The sequence below is a fragment of the Rhinoderma darwinii genome, chromosome 1 (genome assembly GCF_050947455.1).
Source record: "Rhinoderma darwinii isolate aRhiDar2 chromosome 1, aRhiDar2.hap1, whole genome shotgun sequence".
Lineage (NCBI taxonomy): Eukaryota > Metazoa > Chordata > Amphibia > Anura > Rhinodermatidae > Rhinoderma > Rhinoderma darwinii.
The window spans coordinates 484,190,035-484,207,726 of NC_134687.1; the positions used below are offsets into that span (position 1 = coordinate 484,190,035).

At 40.4% G+C, this 17,692-nt stretch overlaps 1 protein-coding gene across 3 annotated transcripts in view; it reads right to left on the bottom strand.

Moving 5' to 3' along the window:
• Positions 1-17,692, bottom strand: part of CUX2 (cut like homeobox 2) — a 533,765-nt gene that overhangs the window by 343,619 nt on the left and 172,454 nt on the right. For all 3 annotated transcript variants that reach the window (XM_075834888.1, XM_075834897.1, XM_075834879.1), the window contains one exon: positions 708-818. In XM_075834888.1, coding sequence (XP_075691003.1) covers positions 708-818 — 111 coding nt within the window. The remainder of the gene's footprint in view (positions 1-707; positions 819-17,692) is intronic.

Sequence of the window (17,692 nt, forward strand, 5' to 3'; positions counted from 1 at the left end):
CGACGCCCGTGGGTAATCAGTCTGCACCTGCTCCTAAGTCTGAGTGACACGATCTTCTACCAGTCAGGCTGGGAGGCTGAGGAGTGGGAGAGCCTATCACAGCCTGGCCAGACGGAGCTAGCTCCCGCCCTCTGTCTATTTATACCTGCATTTCCTGCTCCTCCTTTGCCTGTGATTCTTTTCTGTTTCCTGGCTCTGCTGCTCCTGCTATCATTATTGACCTTGCTTCATTTTTGACCCTGGCTTTACTGACTACGCTCCTGCTCTGCGATTTGTACCTCGTACACTCCTGGTTTGACTCGACTCGTTCACTACTCTTCTGCTCTGCGTTTGGTACCTCGTACACTCCTGGTTTGACTCGGCTCGTTCACTACTCTTGTTGCTCACTGTGTTGCCGTGGGCAAATGCCCCATTTCCCTTAGCTTCTGTGTACCCTTGTCTGTTTGTCTGTCGTGCACTTATTGAGCGTAGGGGCCGTCGCCCAGTTGTACGCCGTCGCCTAGGACGGGCCGTTGCAAGTAGGCAGGGACTGAGTGGCGGGTAGATTAGGGCTCACCTGTCTGTCTCCCTACCCCGTCATTACAAATTTACTGCCAAACGATAAAAAGGTATTTAAGATATATTTTTTTTAACCTTAAAACCAAATTGCATCAACAATCAGTAGGTTAAGCAAGACTTGTTGTGTAATGTACTATAATGTACTATACCTCAGGGACATTCTTCTTGAACTCCCGGCTGAGTTCAATGAGACGCTTGTGGGAATGCTCGCTCTCTTCCTGCCGTGCAGCCAGCTCCGATGCAAGGGAGTTCAGCTCTTTCTGCAACAAGGAAGGGATATTTGATTTTTAATATCATACATAACCCACATCATGTCCAAGTTTGCAAACTTCCAATTCGTAGAGACAGCCGCAATATTGACTACAAGCATGAATTATTTAAGGAAGAAAAGTATGTATTCAATGCAAAATCAGGACAGCTTTTAGATAATGAGAAGCTGCTATAATCAATATCCCTCACTGAAGTTTCTTTCAAAGGATTTCAAGGGCCTTAGTTCACTAGTAACTTTTCTGAAGCATTGCGGGATGCAATAACGTGTTCTCGGGCATTTAATTTAAAGAAAGCTTTGCTGCCAGTTAATATATATCAACAGGAGGGAATGGATCCAGGCTAGACTTACTTATACTTAAGTGTTCATAAATAAGGCAGTTAAATATATATATGGCTTTTTAATTTCAGCACGATATGGGAAAATGAATGTGCCCACATACAGCAGACTGACCTCTGAGCATTGTAGATTAAATCATAAGCAGTTCACTGTAAGTGCAAGTCATGCTCCTAGATACTAGGATCGTTTCCAACAATCCTGCCCAGATCACTTTGATCAGCCGTTCACAAATAAAAAAGGGATATTTCCAAATGATGTCATAGAGCAAAATGTTCAGACTGTGCCAACTGTACAGAGACTGCGAGACAAGTGCAGGTATTATGCCAGGACCAAGTGCTTGTCATGAATTTTAGGCCAAAAAAATAAGGAGCAAAACTGCATGGTGTGAACAGGATTGGATCCTTAAAGCAAGGAGAAGTTTAAGGTCTACACAGTGCAGTTTCCATGCATTTTTCTAAATTCACAACCAAAAGTGGAACTTAAAGAGGCTCTGTCACCAGATTTTGCAACCCCTATCTCCTATTGCAGCAGATCGGCGCTGCAATGGAGATAAGAGTAACGTTTTTTTTTTTAAAAAACGAGCATTTTTGGCCAAGTTATGACCATTTTTATATTTATGTAAATGAGGCTTTCTAAAGTACAACTGGGCGTGTTTAAAGTAAAAGTACAACTGGGCGTGTATTGTGTTCGTTACATCTGGGCGTTTTTACTTCTTTTACTAGCTGGGCGTTGTGTATAGAAGTATCAGCCACTTCTCTTCACAACGCCCAGCTTCTGGCAGTGCAGACACAGCATGTTCTCGAGAGATCACGCTGTGACGTCACTTCCCCAGGTCCTGCATCGTGTCGGACGAGCGAGGACACATCGGCACCAGAGGCTACAGTTGATTCTGCAGCAGGATCAGCGTTTGCAGGTAAGTAGCTACATCGACTTACCTGCAAACGCCGATGCTGCTGCAGAATCAAATGTAGCCTCTGGTGCCGATGTGTCCTCGCTGGTCCGACACGATGCAGGACCTCGGGCAGGAAGTGAGTGACGTCACAGCGTGATCTCTCGAGAACACGCTGTGTCTTTGCACTGCCAGAAGCTGGGCGTTGTGAAGAGAAGTGGCTGATACTTTTATACACAACGCCCAGCTAGTAAAATAAGTAAAAACGCCCCGATGTAACACACATAATACACGCCCAGTTGGACTTTTACTTTAAACACGCCCAGTTGTACTTTAGAAAGCCTCATTTACATAAATATAAAAATGGTCATAACTTGGCCAAAAATTCTCGTTTAAAAAAAACCAAAAAACAACGTTACTCTTTTCTCCATTGCAGCGCCGATCTGCTGCAATAGGAGATAGGGGTTGCAAAATCTGGTGACAGAGCCTCTTTAAAAAGAGGAGTGTAAATCTTTCATTTATATCTTACTCTCTTGAGGATCCTGGCTTTAAGAGAATACTGTATGAACCGCACCATATCTCACGTTATATGACAATGACTAAAGTAAAGCTGTACTGTCTTCTTTTTTTTTTTTTTTGCTACATTGTTTTGCCTGGTCATAACAAAGTAGTGTACATTTTAGAGGTGGACGACTAAAATAATTATGGAAATAGGTAGAATGCAGTACCCTGAAAGATTAGTAAAATTAGCGCAATTTCAACTAGAGAAAACATAAAAAAGGAAGTGAGGCAGCACTACCAAATTTATGAAAATAATGATCCGTTTATTCCACTAGTGTGCGACGTTTCAGCTCAGTGTGAGCCTTTCTCAACTAGAGAAAAGATGGCTTATGAGCAATCTAATTACCATGTACAACTATACTGACGGGCAAATACAGAAATCTGTCTAAAGCCCAGTTCACAGAAGAGGGGAAAAATAACAACTGAAAGTTTTAGGAATCTCCTTTGTTTTGATCCATTCATAGTAGTTGCCAAAAAAAACAACACAGCATGAAAATGCAATGTGAAGCCTAAGGAGCGCTGTATACCTAGGGTTAAAAATACAGATAATTGGCAACAACCACAAAGGGCATCTTTGCCTTCCATTGGATCAAGTCTTCATACGTTGGTTTAACACTACATAGGTTGAACTAGATTTAGCTTTGGCTTGTTCAACCTTTGTTACTAATGAAAAGGGTAATTTTTTACTTTCATAACCTTTTAATCAGACAGGTTATAAAAGAAAGTTTGGTGGGGGTCTGACCTCTGGGACCCCATCAGTTGGCGAGAATAAGGGGCCCTTAAAACTTATGCTTGGCTGGAGGACAGCACAAGTATACATTGTCTGTCTCGATAAACTTGAATGTGGCTGTCGAAAACAGCCAAACAGCTTCCGATAACCTCATTTAACTCTATGGAGACTGTCCTGCATGCTTGTCATGCCCCCTTGCCAAGAACAGAGTCTAAGGGCCCTTTGTTCTTGGCATTGGTGGGAGCACCAGGGGCCAGACCTCCTGTCTGATTTACAAGCTTTTAAAAAAAACCTGCCCCGACTTCTCTACCCCCGGCGATCAACTGTTATCGCAGTGGGAAGCCACCAACCACACTTGCTTCAGGGGAAATATAGCATTACATGACAGTCCTTCAAATGAATGGCATGGGCACACTGAACCCACTAGTGCAGAGCCGCTCTCCATTCGGGCACATAAAAGGGGGGGTCCAGAGCAGGGGGAACCCCTCCTTTATGATGTTCATATGACCTAATAGGGCTTATGAACAGTGGTTGTTGGTGAGGCAATGCCTTTAACCCCTTGACGCATGTACGTGTTAAGTGTCATAGGGAAGTATGGAGGCCACTCACGGGCTGAGCGCCCTCCATACCCTGCGGATGGCAGCTGTGTTTTATAGCTGACAGCCCAGACTAACGGCCAGGAACAGTAATCGTGCTGTTCCTGGCCATTTAACCCCTCAAATGCTGCGGTCAATCGTTATTATGAAGTTATTAGTAGTGAAAAAAATATATATTAAAAGTTAAAAAAAAAAAACTTTTCCCATTTTTCACTGCATCCCTAAAAGTCTGAACTATTACAATATACCATTATTTAACTCGCACAGTGAACGCAGTAATAAACAAAAAATATAAACCGCCAAAATCACTGTTTTTTGGTCACCTTATATCGCAAATTTTTTTTATAAAAAGTGCTCAAAAAGTAGTACGTACCAAAAAATGGTACCAATAAAAACTACAGCTTGTCCCGCGAGAAATAATCCCTATACCACTCAATCCACGGAAAAATAAAAACGTTATGGCTCTCAGAATGTGGGGAAACAAAAAATTTTTTTTTTTATCAAAAAGGTTTTGTTTTAATAATATATAAAAAAAAAACTAGAAAAGTTTGGTATCACAGTAATCATATTCGCATAGTGAAAACCATAAAAACATAAAAACAATGTAGGAATCGCAGTTTTTTCCAATTTTAGCCCGCAAAGAATTTTTTTTCAATTTCCCAGTACATTATATGATACTTTAAATGGTGCCATTAGAAAATACAACTCCTCCAGTAAATAATAAGCCCTCACACCGCTCTAAGGACAGAAAAATAAAAAGTTATGGCAGGGTATGAAAAACGAATAATGGCTCGGTCCTTAAGGGGTTAAAAACTTGCCATTTGTAAAAGATCCAGGTCTAGAATTGTTCACCAGAAAATTTTTATGGCAACAATATGCCCTGCTTAACACAGGATTAAAATATAGAACAAACTTTGGCAAACATGCAACTACCATAAATTCCAGGTTTTATAAATGACAATATAGCATTTTTCCCAATACCAGAGGCTAAGGACAATTCAATGAAAACAATCTCCTTAATTAAGTACTGGAATGTTTTGTGTTCCAGATTAATGAACGGTCGTCTATCAATGTAAAAATGTTTGTTAATTGTTGTTTTTTTATATATGTGAGCACCCCGTATACCAGAGCTGAACAGATCCTCAGTGTCAGGTCACATTAAATGCCCTGAAGATTGGTTTGGTTAAACAATTATTCTTCTAGTGGACACTTCCCCATTTTTGCTCCTACATTAAACTTTACCAACCCAAATACCCGATTCCATCAGAACTCCTCTATGGCCAAACTTTCCTTTTTCACATGTATGTTGCTTCAAAATGAATCACAGTCAGTCTGGTCTACTAATTCAAGACATCAGTGTAATGATGGGGGTAAGGAAACAGACAAGTGAGCCCTAATCTACCCGCCACTCAGTTCCTGCCTACTTGCAACGACCCGCCCTAGGCGACGGGGTACAACTGGGCGACGGTCCCTACGCTCAATAAGTGCACGACAGACAAACAGACAAGGGTACACAGAAGCAAAGGAAAAGGGGCAGTTGCCCACGGCAACACCGTGAGCAACAAGAGTGGTGAACGAGCCGAGTCAAACCAGGAGTGTACGAGGTACCAAACGCAGAGCAGGAGAGAAGTGAACAAGCCGAGTCAAACCAGGAGTGTACGAGGTACCAAACGCAGAGCAGGAGAGTAGTCAGTAAGCCAGGGTCAATATGAAGCAGGGTCAAATGGTTCAAGCAGCTGCAGCAGGGCCAGGAAACAAAACGAGAAGAATCACAAGCAAGGAGGAACAGGAGAGGCAGGTATAAATAGACAGAGGGCGGGAGCTAGCTCCGTCTGGCCAGGCTGTGATAGGCTCTCCCACTCCTAAGCCTGCCATCCTGAGTGGTGGAAGATGGAGTCAGTCTCACAGACATAGAAGCAGGTGCAGACTGATTACCTATGGGCGTGGATACAGAAGCTGTGCCTGGCAGATCCTTAACAATCAGATCCGCTAACAACAGTTCAGCTTCTAGTATTTTCGGCCGGATCTGCGATGGGGGCCCCGAACAGAACTTTCAACGCAGATGTGAACAGGCCCTAGCCCTTTACCTTTATGAACATCAGATTGTACTTTTTATTTATCTACTACCCTTTTCATCATGTAATTTATTAAACACTTATTCTTTTTAAACCTATTTTATGTATTTGTGTTTTATTTTTAATGGATATACTACGATTATCGCAGAAAGGTCTCAATTATTTGTGTGTCTATGGCCAGCTCTACTGAGTGCAAAATGTTCTTACTATTTATATGTTGGATAATAACAAATGCACATGAATGTCATTGTTGACTGGCAAAAGTAAGGCGATCTGCTACGTTTTGCTACATTGTGTGGTTAGTAATTATGATTCTTTATTATTATTGGTAGTTTGGGCTTATATAAAGGGATATTAACTCTGTTTGAAACATCAGTATTGCAAAACCCAAGTTGGGACCAACAGCAGCATTGCCATCCTGTGGTTTTATAATAATGGGTCGCTACTATTGACTATCTGTGCATACACAACTTGGCACTATGAAATTAGTCTGCCTGCAACATTGTACCCTATGATGTGCCCCCCTATTGTACCCTATGTTCCCTGTAATATATATAACAAGTGATGGCTCATACTAAGGATTTCCTTGGGATTCCTTATATTACACACATATTGTTTGTTGTAAATTCTAAAAGAATTACAGTAATATTTTATGAAGCAATTTGCACTTTTGTGCAAAGTATTTTCCAATGTTCAAGGAGAGGCTGCCCATATAGTGAACCTCAATAACTGGAAAATAAGTAAGTGAAATTCATTAGTAGCAATTTTATGTAAACCAGCTTGTGTTTTAGGATTAAGAAAAACATAAAGAGGACTTGTCACTCGGTCATAAAAGGTGAACTGGTTATCTGACCTCAATAGCGCTGATTCCAGCACTGTTTTTCTTTTTTTCCTGGACCCCCGTTCCAGGGATATGGCCCACTGTTGTAATTGCTCTCTATATGTTGATTTCCTTTAGTTAGCCAACAAGGCGTAAACTACCTTCAAACTGCCGTGCGCTGATTGGTCAGCATCAGCGGCAGTAAAGTTAGCTCCACCCCGTTGGCTAACTACAGCACATTAGCATATAAGGAGCCAACACAACAGTAAGCCATATCTCTGGAATACGGTTGTTGAGGCAAAAATAGAAAAATAGCGCTGGAATCAGGGAGACAGCGCTATTCAGGTGAGTTAACCAGTTAAACTTATATGACCTAGTAAAAGGTCCTCTTTAAGTTTCAATGTGCCCAAAACAGAACATAAATATTACAACACTAGCCAAACAAAGACTTGTTAGACCAAGAACTCCCCATTATTTTTCCTTAGGTATATTTTATAGATTTGCAAAACAGCACTTTAATATTAAATCTACTGTAAAAGGGTCAGCAATGCAAAGGACTGAAAACATCAGACCATTACAATGACAGATTTCGGCCTTATTCACCATATTCATCCTATGTATGTCCGTGTGGTTTCTGTGTGTAATACATTAAATTTCTTCTTTTTTTTCTATTTCTTTTATTCTCTGAATTTCCTTAGCAACTGATCCGTGAAAAAGGGGCAGCACGCAGATCACGTCCGTGTGCTGTCCATTTTTTTATGCACCCATGGGCAAGTCTGATCTGCAAAAAATGGACCAGAATAGGGCATTCTGTGAGTTTCTCAAAATGGACCCACGCTTTATTAAAAAAAAAAACGGATGTGTGAATAGCACCATTGACTTGTATGGCTCAGTGTACCGTCTGTTGTTAAAAGGGACAATGAACAAATTCCACCGCAGAAATGATTTTTTTTTCAGTTTCCCAGTACATTATATGGTACTTTAAATCATGCCAATAGAAACTACAATTAACAAGCCTTTACGCCACTCCATTGATGGAAAAATAAAAAAGTTATGGCTAATATAAAGCTGGGAGTGTGAAACAAAAATGAAAAATAAAAAAATGGCTTGGACTTTAAGGGGTTAAATAAATAACAAAAAAAATAATTAAAAAAAATATACTTATTGCTCCTCTTCTCCCCTCTGGCTCCCTCATCACTCGAGTGCTGCTCATACAAGTACCTGACGCCGGGCAGCATCAGGACGTTGTATGCGACGCAGCACTGATGATATTGAACTTTTGCGTTGCATAAAGTACTGAAGTTGCTCAGCTTTAGTGATGAAGGATCCGGAGATGGGAGAAGAGGAGCGCTGAGGTAAATATGTGGTTTTGCTTTTTTTTTTTATTGCTGAAGGGGGGAATATATGGCGCATGGCCACAGTTGTTGCTCCACAATTGTGGCACATGGTCCGGCCGAAAGATGCAACACATTTAATTAGAGCCTTTACCTCTTAATAAAGGTGTCAAACTTTCCACCAACTTTTCAGTCTATTAAGACTGGCGTATGCAACACCAGTCTTAATAAATTCCCCCTTAGGCCTGATTCACACGAGCGCTGCGCATCTCGGACATGAAAAACTGCAGTTTTTCACGTCCGAGGTGCATCCGTGCTCAGTGCTGCAGGACGCGATGTCTCGCATCCCCCATAGATGAGAGTCTATGGAGGGATGTGTGATGCGTGAAAAGAACGGACATGTCCTATTTTCGCACGGACCCTTCACACGGTCCGTTGAAACGGCTGTGTGAACGGCCCCATTGAATTACATAGGTCCGTGGGACGGCCGCTGTTTCAACGGTCGTCCCACGGACATTTAACACGTTTGTGTAAATAAGGCCTAAGTGTTTAGAGATCCATTTTTTAAGGTTGCATTGGACAAAACTGAAGCCTGGGCTAACCCTGGACCCCTTGGATTGCAGTCTTCAAAGCAAAAGCTACAGCTACTATGGTGGTAGTTCCGACTATGGCTATGCTACTGGCTATTTCTATATCTGTTAAAAATCTTTAGCTACATTAAATATTATTAGTTATATAGTCCTTGCATTTGCAGCTATGATCTGGATTTTACTATTCTGCTTGCACTCTTTTTTGTTATGTAATCTTTTATACATTTATACTGTATATTCACATAGGGAATAGGATATCTTGGTAACAGAAAAAAACAGGAACTCTAAACACACATCTAAAAAGTAGACAGCTATAGGACTATATACCGTAAAACAGTTTAGATAAATATGCATTTTAACCACATATTAATTTGTACTCCGGATTGTTGAAAGACTTTTCTGGAGGGTGTTTGTGTGGTTCCAGAGACTTCTATGGTAAAGCAGCAGGCATAGTGAATGGTTATGACCGTCCATTAGATAGCACACAACGGCCTCTCCCATCTGTCTGCTGTTTAATGTAACCTAATTGGGACATTAGCAATTAGTGGTGAAGATCAAAGCAAATCACGTGTATTCACTTTGTATCACTCTCAGGATCAGGATGCCTGTTGTAAGGAGGCTAAAACAAGGACCAATATTCCAGATATAATTGGCTGCATTAGACTACTAATGTAAAATGACCCCGGGGAGAGAATGGAGAGACAAGTCGGCAGTCTCTTATATCAAACAAATGGCATGGGCAGAAAGAAGGAAATAATACATGCTGTTACAAGTTCCATATAGGATTATCAGTCTTTGCTAATGAACACATTCTGCACAGACACGAATGGGATATGGTATACTTTACCAGTGGGAGACCAATGTAAATTGGATAAAATATTTGTGATATTTATTGAACAGCAGATTTGTGTTTGATGCCTCAAAAAGAGCAAACAATCATGAAGTTGGGCCTCAAATAAGCTTCCTTGTACACTGGAAGAATAGGGGCAGTTTGCCAGCAAGAAACTTTAAAGGGGGTTAATTGTCTAATAATGTTAAACTAAAATGTAAAGATGAACCAATTGTTACAATTGACTGGCCAATTCACCAGATTTACTAGTCAATAGAATATAATAGGAAAATTGATTTGCCTATTATCCTCTTAAATCCATCAATGCTCAAACCTGGCAATTGGATTTGCCCGATGTGACCTAATGGCCAAAGAATTGTTCAGCCTCTGTCAATTTGAATGGGACTGAGAATGAACAGCAATTTTCATGTCGAACCGCGAAACCGCGAATCCTCATGTGGCTTGAGGTCTAGACTCCGGTTAGGTCACTCCAGGATAATTACATTGTAGTCTTTAAACCATTCATTTATAGATTTGGTTCGGTCATTATCTAGCTGGAAAATAAATATTTTCACAAGTTGCAGTTCTCTTACGGACTGCAGCAGGTTTTCTTCAGCATATACATGCATTTTTCTGGGTTCAGTTTACTCTCTACCTTCATAAGCTTTCCAAGGCCGGTTGTAGAGATGCATCCTCATGGCATACCACAACTAAATGTGACTAGTAAAACACTCAGGCAACTTGATCAGTGATATTGCTCATACAATGATCTCTATTCTAAGCAACAGAAGATGTAGCTCCTTCAGAGTTGTCATAAGTCTGTTGGTGACCTACTGTACCTCTCTAATTGCACTTTGCTCCAGAAACACAACCAGTGATACCAGTGAAAAGTATTTTTTAAGTGAGTTTCAAGTTACTGTGCATTTAATGCCAAACTGTATTGGAATCCTTTTATTACATGGATCGAAAACCTTACCCATGAAATCGTGCAGGAAAAAAACTAAACATACGCTTGTCTGAGGATCACACTGAAATGGATCACATTTAAAAAGTGAATTGCCATTAATGCATTACCTTGGAGCTAGAACATTTCTCACAGTCTTCAGCACTGGTTTACTATAAATGTAAATACATAGGATATAATTTTTCAGTCTTTTCCAGACTGTGTTTCCTCGGATCTATTAAGAGTACACTCAGCAATATCACCATATGACCTTGTAGTGTTGAGGACCTGCATAACTCCATGTGTGATGTAAGTTTTGTTTGCCCGGTACAGGTAGAATAAAGGTCTTCTCTATTCTATGCATAGAGTTTTCTACATTGACATAGAGTGATATAAATATATGGAGTGCTGCCAGAGTGATGAGAGAGGAAGAATGGTTCATAGTTCATGTTGAGAATTAACAGAGAACGTATAAAAGTTGCTCACAATCTTGATTAAAAGTCTTTGGGGAGTCGTAGCTAGGTTTTCCTTAACCGGGAGCAATGATTAAGTCTGCTGCCCCAGCCCTGTATCACAAAAAAAATGAAGTACAAAAAGACCATCGGGTGAAAAGGATTTGGGCAAAAGGGAAATACACAAACTGCCAATTTCCTGCTCACATATGTAGGTTGCGCATGCAGAGCAGGTAGGCTCTCAGCAATTGCTGCTGCTATCCTATTTGTGTTGTGAAGTAAAATTCACTACAATAGAAAAATAAACAATCACAATATTTGAGACCCAAATTTAGGAAGTCTGGAAACCCACTGCCAATGAGGTGAATAGAATAAATAAAAAAATAAAAAATTGGATTCTTTTCACCACTGTGGCAGTGCATCCCAGATTTCCTAAATTTTCCTGGGTCTCAAATATTGGGATTGGTTTCTTTCCTAGCCCCGTATGGGTCTCTTCCCTAGCCCCGTATTGGAATACCTTGGAAAAGCATATTGGTAGCCCCCTTCCCCAGTTATGCCACTGTTTTACCTGCAGTAGTATTATGGTAACATCCAGGGCTACAAAAAAATTTACAATTTCACGAGGCTGCCCTGCACATCCTTCAGAAGACTGCAGGTTCTATCTCATTGTTTGTTATTATTTTATATTATTTTCACATTTTACCACAATTAAACCCCTTCCCTCTTTGGCCACTTTTGACCTTCCTGACAGAGCCTCATTTTTCAAATCTGACATGTTTCACTTTATATGGTAATAACTTCGGAATGCTTTCACCTATCCAAGCGATTCTGAGACTGTTTTCTCGTGACACATTGGACTTTATGTTACTGGCAAAATTTGCTTGATACATTCAGTATTTAATTGTGAAAAACACCAAAATTAAGCGAAAAATTGCAAAAAATTAGCATATTTCTAAATTTAAATGTATCTGCTTGAGAGACAGGCAGTTATACCACACAAATTAGTCGCTAATTAACATCCCCCATATGTCTACTTTAGATTGGCATTGTTACAAGGCTTAGAACTTTAGCAGCAATTTCTCACACTTTCAAGAAAATTTCAAAAGGCTATTTTTGCAGGGGCCAGTTCAGTTGTGAAGTGTCTTTTAGGGCCTTATATATTAGAAACCCACAAAAAGTAACCCCATTTTAAAAACTTCACCCCTCAAAGTATTCAAAACAGAATTTAGAAAGTTTCTTTACCCTTTAGACGTTTCACAGAAATTAAACCAAAGTAGAAGTGAAATTTACAAATTTCATTTTTTGTTGTTGCAGAAATTCATTTTTAATCAATTTTTTTTTGTAACACAAACTTTTACCAGAGAAACGCAACTCAATATTTATTGCCCAGGTTCTGCAGTTTTAGGAAATATCCCACATGTGGCCCTAGTATGCAACTGGACTGAAGCACCGGCCTCAGAAGCAAAGGAGTACCTAGAGGATTTTGGGCCTCTTTTTTATTAGAATATATTTTAGGCCCCATGTTGGGTTTGAAGAGCTCTTGAGGTGCCAAAACAGTGGAAATCCCCCAAAAATGACCCCATTTGGGAAACTACACCCTTAAGGAAATTATCTAGGGGTATAGTGAGCATTTTAACCCCACAGGTTTATTGCAGAAATTATTGGAAGTAGGCCGTGAAAATGGAAATCTACATTTTTTTCAAAGAAAATGTAGATTTAGCACATTTTTTCTAATTTCCACAAGGACTAAAGGAGAAAAAGCACCACAAAATTTGTAAAGCAATTTCTCCCGAGAAAAACAGTACCCCATATGTCATAATAAACTGCTGTTTGGATAAACGGCAGGGCTGAGAAGAGAAAGAGCGCTATTTGGCTTTTGGAGCTCAAATTTAGCAGGAATGGTTTGCAGAGGCCATGTCACATTTGCAAAGCCCCAGAGGGACCAAAACAGTGGAAACTCCCCACAAGTGACCCGATTTTGGAAACTATACCCCTTGAGGAAATAATCCAGTGGTATAGTTAGCATTTTGACCCCGCAGTTTTTTTGCATAAATTATTGGAAGTAGGCCGTGAAAATGGAAATCTACATTCTTTCAAAGAAAATGTAGGTTTAGCTATTTTTTTCTCATTTCCACAAGGACTAAAGGAGAAAAAGCACCACAACATTTGTAAAGTAATTTCTCCCGAGTAAAACAATACCCCACATGTGGTCATAAACGTCTGTTTGGACACACGGCAGGGCTTAGAAGGGAAAGAGCGCCATTTGGCTTTTGGAGCTCAAATTTAGAAGGAATAGTTTGAAGAGGCCAGGTCGCATTTGCAAAGCCCCTGAGGGGCAAAAACGGTGAAAACGCCCAAAAAGTGCCTCCATTTAGGAAACTACACCCCTTGAGGAATTCATCTAGGGATGTAGTGAGCATTTTGACCCCACAGGTGTTTCATAGAATTTATTAGAATTGGGCAGTGAAAATAAAAACAATCCTTTTTCTTCAATAAGTCGTAGCTTTAGCTCAAAATGTTTAATTTTCTCAGCAAATAAAGGAAAAAGAGAACCACAACATTTGTAAAGCAACTTCTCTGGAGTACAGAAATACCCCATATGTAGTCATAAACTGCTGTTTGGGCACACGGCAAGGATCAGAAGAGAAGGAGCGCCATTTGGCTTTTGGAGCACAGATTTTGCTGCATTGGTTTCTTGACACCATGTTGTTTTGCAAGCCCCTAAGGTACCAGTACAGTGGAAACTACCCAAAAGGGACACCATTTGGATTCTACACCCCTTGAGGAATTAATCTAGGGGTGTAGTGAGCATTTTGACCCCACAGGTGTTTCATAGATTTTATTTGAATTGGGCAGTGAAAATAAAAATTACATTTTCTTCCAGTAAGACATTGCTTTAGCGAAAAATTTTTCATTTTCTCAAAAAATAAAGGAGAAAAAAAACACCAACATTTGTAAAGCAATTTCTCCCAAGTACGGAAATACCCCATATGTGGTCATAAACTAATTTTTGGGCACACTGCAGGGCTTAGAACGGAAGGAGCGCCATTTGGCTTTCGGAGTAAAGATTTTGCTGGATTGGTTTCTGGTCGCTATGTCGCATTTGCAAAACCCCTGTGGGACCAAAACAGTGGAAACCCCCCAGAAGTGACCACATTTTGGAAACTACACCCCTCAAGGTATTCACCTAGGGGTGTAGTGAGCATGTTAACCCCGCAGTTGTTTTGCATAAATTAGTGTGCACTCAATATTGCAGAGTGAAAATGGGATTTTTCAATAGATATGCCAATATGTGGTGCCCAGATTGTGCCACCATAACAAGACAGCTCTCTAATTATTATAACTAGAAGGAAGAAGCTGGCACTGTTGAACCAATAAATATTTGAATGGAGTATTTCAATGGCCTTTTCTAATGGATCACGGCATTCAAATTACCCCGGAGGTGCTCATCGACAAGTACAGCACAAAACAACTTGATATCAACAGATAGAAAGTATCAAGGCACTCATCAGCTTTGCAACAAATTTCTTTAGTCAGGATGTGGAATTAGCCTAATTCCACATCCTGACCAAGATCCTGAATAAAGAAATTTGTTGCAAAGCCGGTGAGTGCCTCGATACTTTCTATCTGTTGATCTCTAATTATTATGCTGTCTTTCCCGGTTTTAGAATCACCCTACATGGGGCACTAATCTTTTGCCTGGACATTCGACAGGGCTCAGAAGTGAAAGAGTACCATGCGAAATTGTGGCCTAATTTGGCGACATATAAGTATTGGTTCACAATTGCAGAGGCTCTGATTTGAAGTAATAAAAGAAACCCCTGAGAAGTGATCCCATTTTAGAAACTACACCCCTCAAGGCATTTATAAAAGGGATGTAGTGAGCATTTTCACCCAAAGATCTTTTCCATAAATGAATGCTCTGCGGATGGTGCAAAGTAAAAATTTAAATTTTACCCCAGATATGCCAATTCAGTGGCAAATATGTTGTGCCCAGCTTATGCCACTGGAGACACTTTCCCCAAAAATTGATAAAAGGGTTCTCCCGGGTATGGCGGTGCCATATATGTGGAAGTAAACTGCTGTTTGGGCACACTGTAGGGCTCAGATGGGTGGGAGCGCCATTTGGCTTTTGAAGCGTAGATTTTGATTGGTAGTAGTTTTGTTTGAGTATTACTGGTATTTTAGTTTATAATGTGGGGGCATACGTAAGCTGGGCAGAGTATATTAGGGACATAGTCAGGTGGTATAATAATGGGATAAACAATAAAATAATCCATAGATGTGTGTTACACTGTGAAGCAATCATTTCTGCACAGGCCGTGTCGCACTTATAAATGGTGTCTTTACTTATCCCCCTTTTGGTCCACACTCCACACCTTTGCAGTTTGGGGAATTTTGCTGGGAAGTGTTGTCCTGGTATAATACGGGCGCCCTCGGCTTCTAGCAGATATGTTTGGGCCCTACCCATCGTGGTTCCCTAATTTTAGGGCCCTGATAAATCGCCTCTTGAAACAGACGAAATGTTCACCTCTGATCTGCACAACCGAATATTTTTATTTCCTAACTTATTGGAGCCTTAACTAATTTTATTTTTCCATAGACGTAGTGGTATGAGGGCTGTTTTTTTGCGGGACGAGCTGTAGTTATTATTGGTACCATTTTGGGGTACATGCAATTTTTTTTTATCACTTTTTATCCTATTTTTTGAGCGGGAAGGTGACCAAAAAACAGCAGTTCTGGCATAGTTTTTTAGTTTTTTTTTATACAGACTTCACCACGCGTTATAAATGACATGTTAACTCTATTCTGCGGGTCAGTACGATTCCGGCGATACCTAATTTATAGCACTTTTTTATGTTTTACAACTTTTTGGACAATAAAATTACTTTTATAAAAAGAATGTATTTTTTCTGTCGCCATGCTGTGAGAACGATAACTTTTTCATTTTTTCATTAACGGAGCTGTATGAGGGCTTGTTTTTTGCGAGACGAGCTATAGTTTTTATAGGTACCATTTTTGGATACATGCGACTTTTTGATCAATTTTTATTTCAATTTTTATAGGGCAAAGTGACCAAAAAACAGACATTCTGGAATTGTTTTTTAAGGTTTCTTTTACGCCATTCACCGCGTGGAATAAATAACATCATATTTTTATAGTTGTATAGTGATACCAAATATGTATGGTTTATTTATTTTTTTCAATAATAAAGAACTTGATAAGGGAAAAACGGCAATTGTGTTTTATTTTAGTTCTTGAAACTTTTATTATATTTTTTACAACTTTTTTTTTTACACTTTTCTTTAGTCCCACTTGGGGACTTGAAGTTCCAACTGTCAGATTTTTTTTCTAATACATTGCACTACCTATGTAGTGCAATGTATTAGATCTATCAGCCATTCACTGACAGCAAGCCTAACAGCTGGCACTGACAGCAAGGGTCTAATCGGCTTCCGTAATGGCCATTATTAGGTCTCCTGTTGCCATAATTGCAGCTGGCAGTCGTGCGATTGCAGGGCACAGCTGCCGATCTGCTAACAACCACAAAGAGGCAGCGATCGCATCCGATCGCTGCATTTGAGGGGTTAATGGCAGGGATCGGAGCTAGCTCCGGTTCCTGCCATTACAGGTGAATGTCAGCCGGCTCATCTCCTGAGCCAGCGCCATCTTGCCAGCAGCTACGAAAGCCTTTCAGGCCCCGCTTCCCGGCGGGGGATGAAAGTTTTCTGTGCTAGGCACACCGGGAGGCCAGTATTAGGTCTCCGGTTGCCATTGCAGCCACCGACACCCCGGCGATTTCCATGCTGGGGTGTCGATGAGCTGCAAACACCTTAAATACAGCAATCGCTTTTTACGACTGCATTTAAGGGGTTAATGGCGGGGATCAAAGTTAACTTCGGTCCCTGCAATTACAGCAGGATGTCAGCTTTAAGATACAACTGACATCCGGCGATGATGTCACCGACTCAGCTTCTGAGCCGGTGCCATGCATTTGTCGTAAGTATACAACATTTTGTGGGAAAAACTGGCTTTCCATGACGTATACTTACGATAAATGTCGGGAAGGGGTTAAATCATCAGTGTCATACTGTAATAATCTATAAAATAATGACCCCCCCCCCCTTCCGTATATTATTTGAATATTAGGCCTAGTTCACACGGCGCTAAAAAAAACTGACGTGTAAATATGTCAAAAATGCTAGCGTTTTTGTAAAATGCTTTTTAATATACATTTTTACTTGTTTTCTATGCGTTTTGTGCTCGCTTTTTTGGGCCTTTTTTTTTTTGCGTGTAATTAGAACTCCCATTGATTATGGGAATTAGGCACGTTTTCCGCACCAAAGAATTGACCTGACGCTTCTTTTTTTACGAGACGCGTTTTTAAACACGCGTGCGGTAAAAATCGCGTTGTATGCACTAACGGCGCGCTTTCCCATTGATGTGAGTGGGAAGTTTAAATCATGTGTATTTTGACGCGTCAAATACACGCCATGTGAACAGGGCCTTAGAAGTCACTGAAGAGTTCTGTGACCATATAAGTTCATAGCCCGTGTCATTATATAGAGATCATGGAACTCACACTTCAGATGCTGCAGAATGTTGAAAAGGAAATAGTTACTGATTTAATAACAATCAATCATCATCATCCTGTTGAAATTTGAGGTCCTGCAGCAGCTGATGTATGTATTACAGTGCAAGCTACAA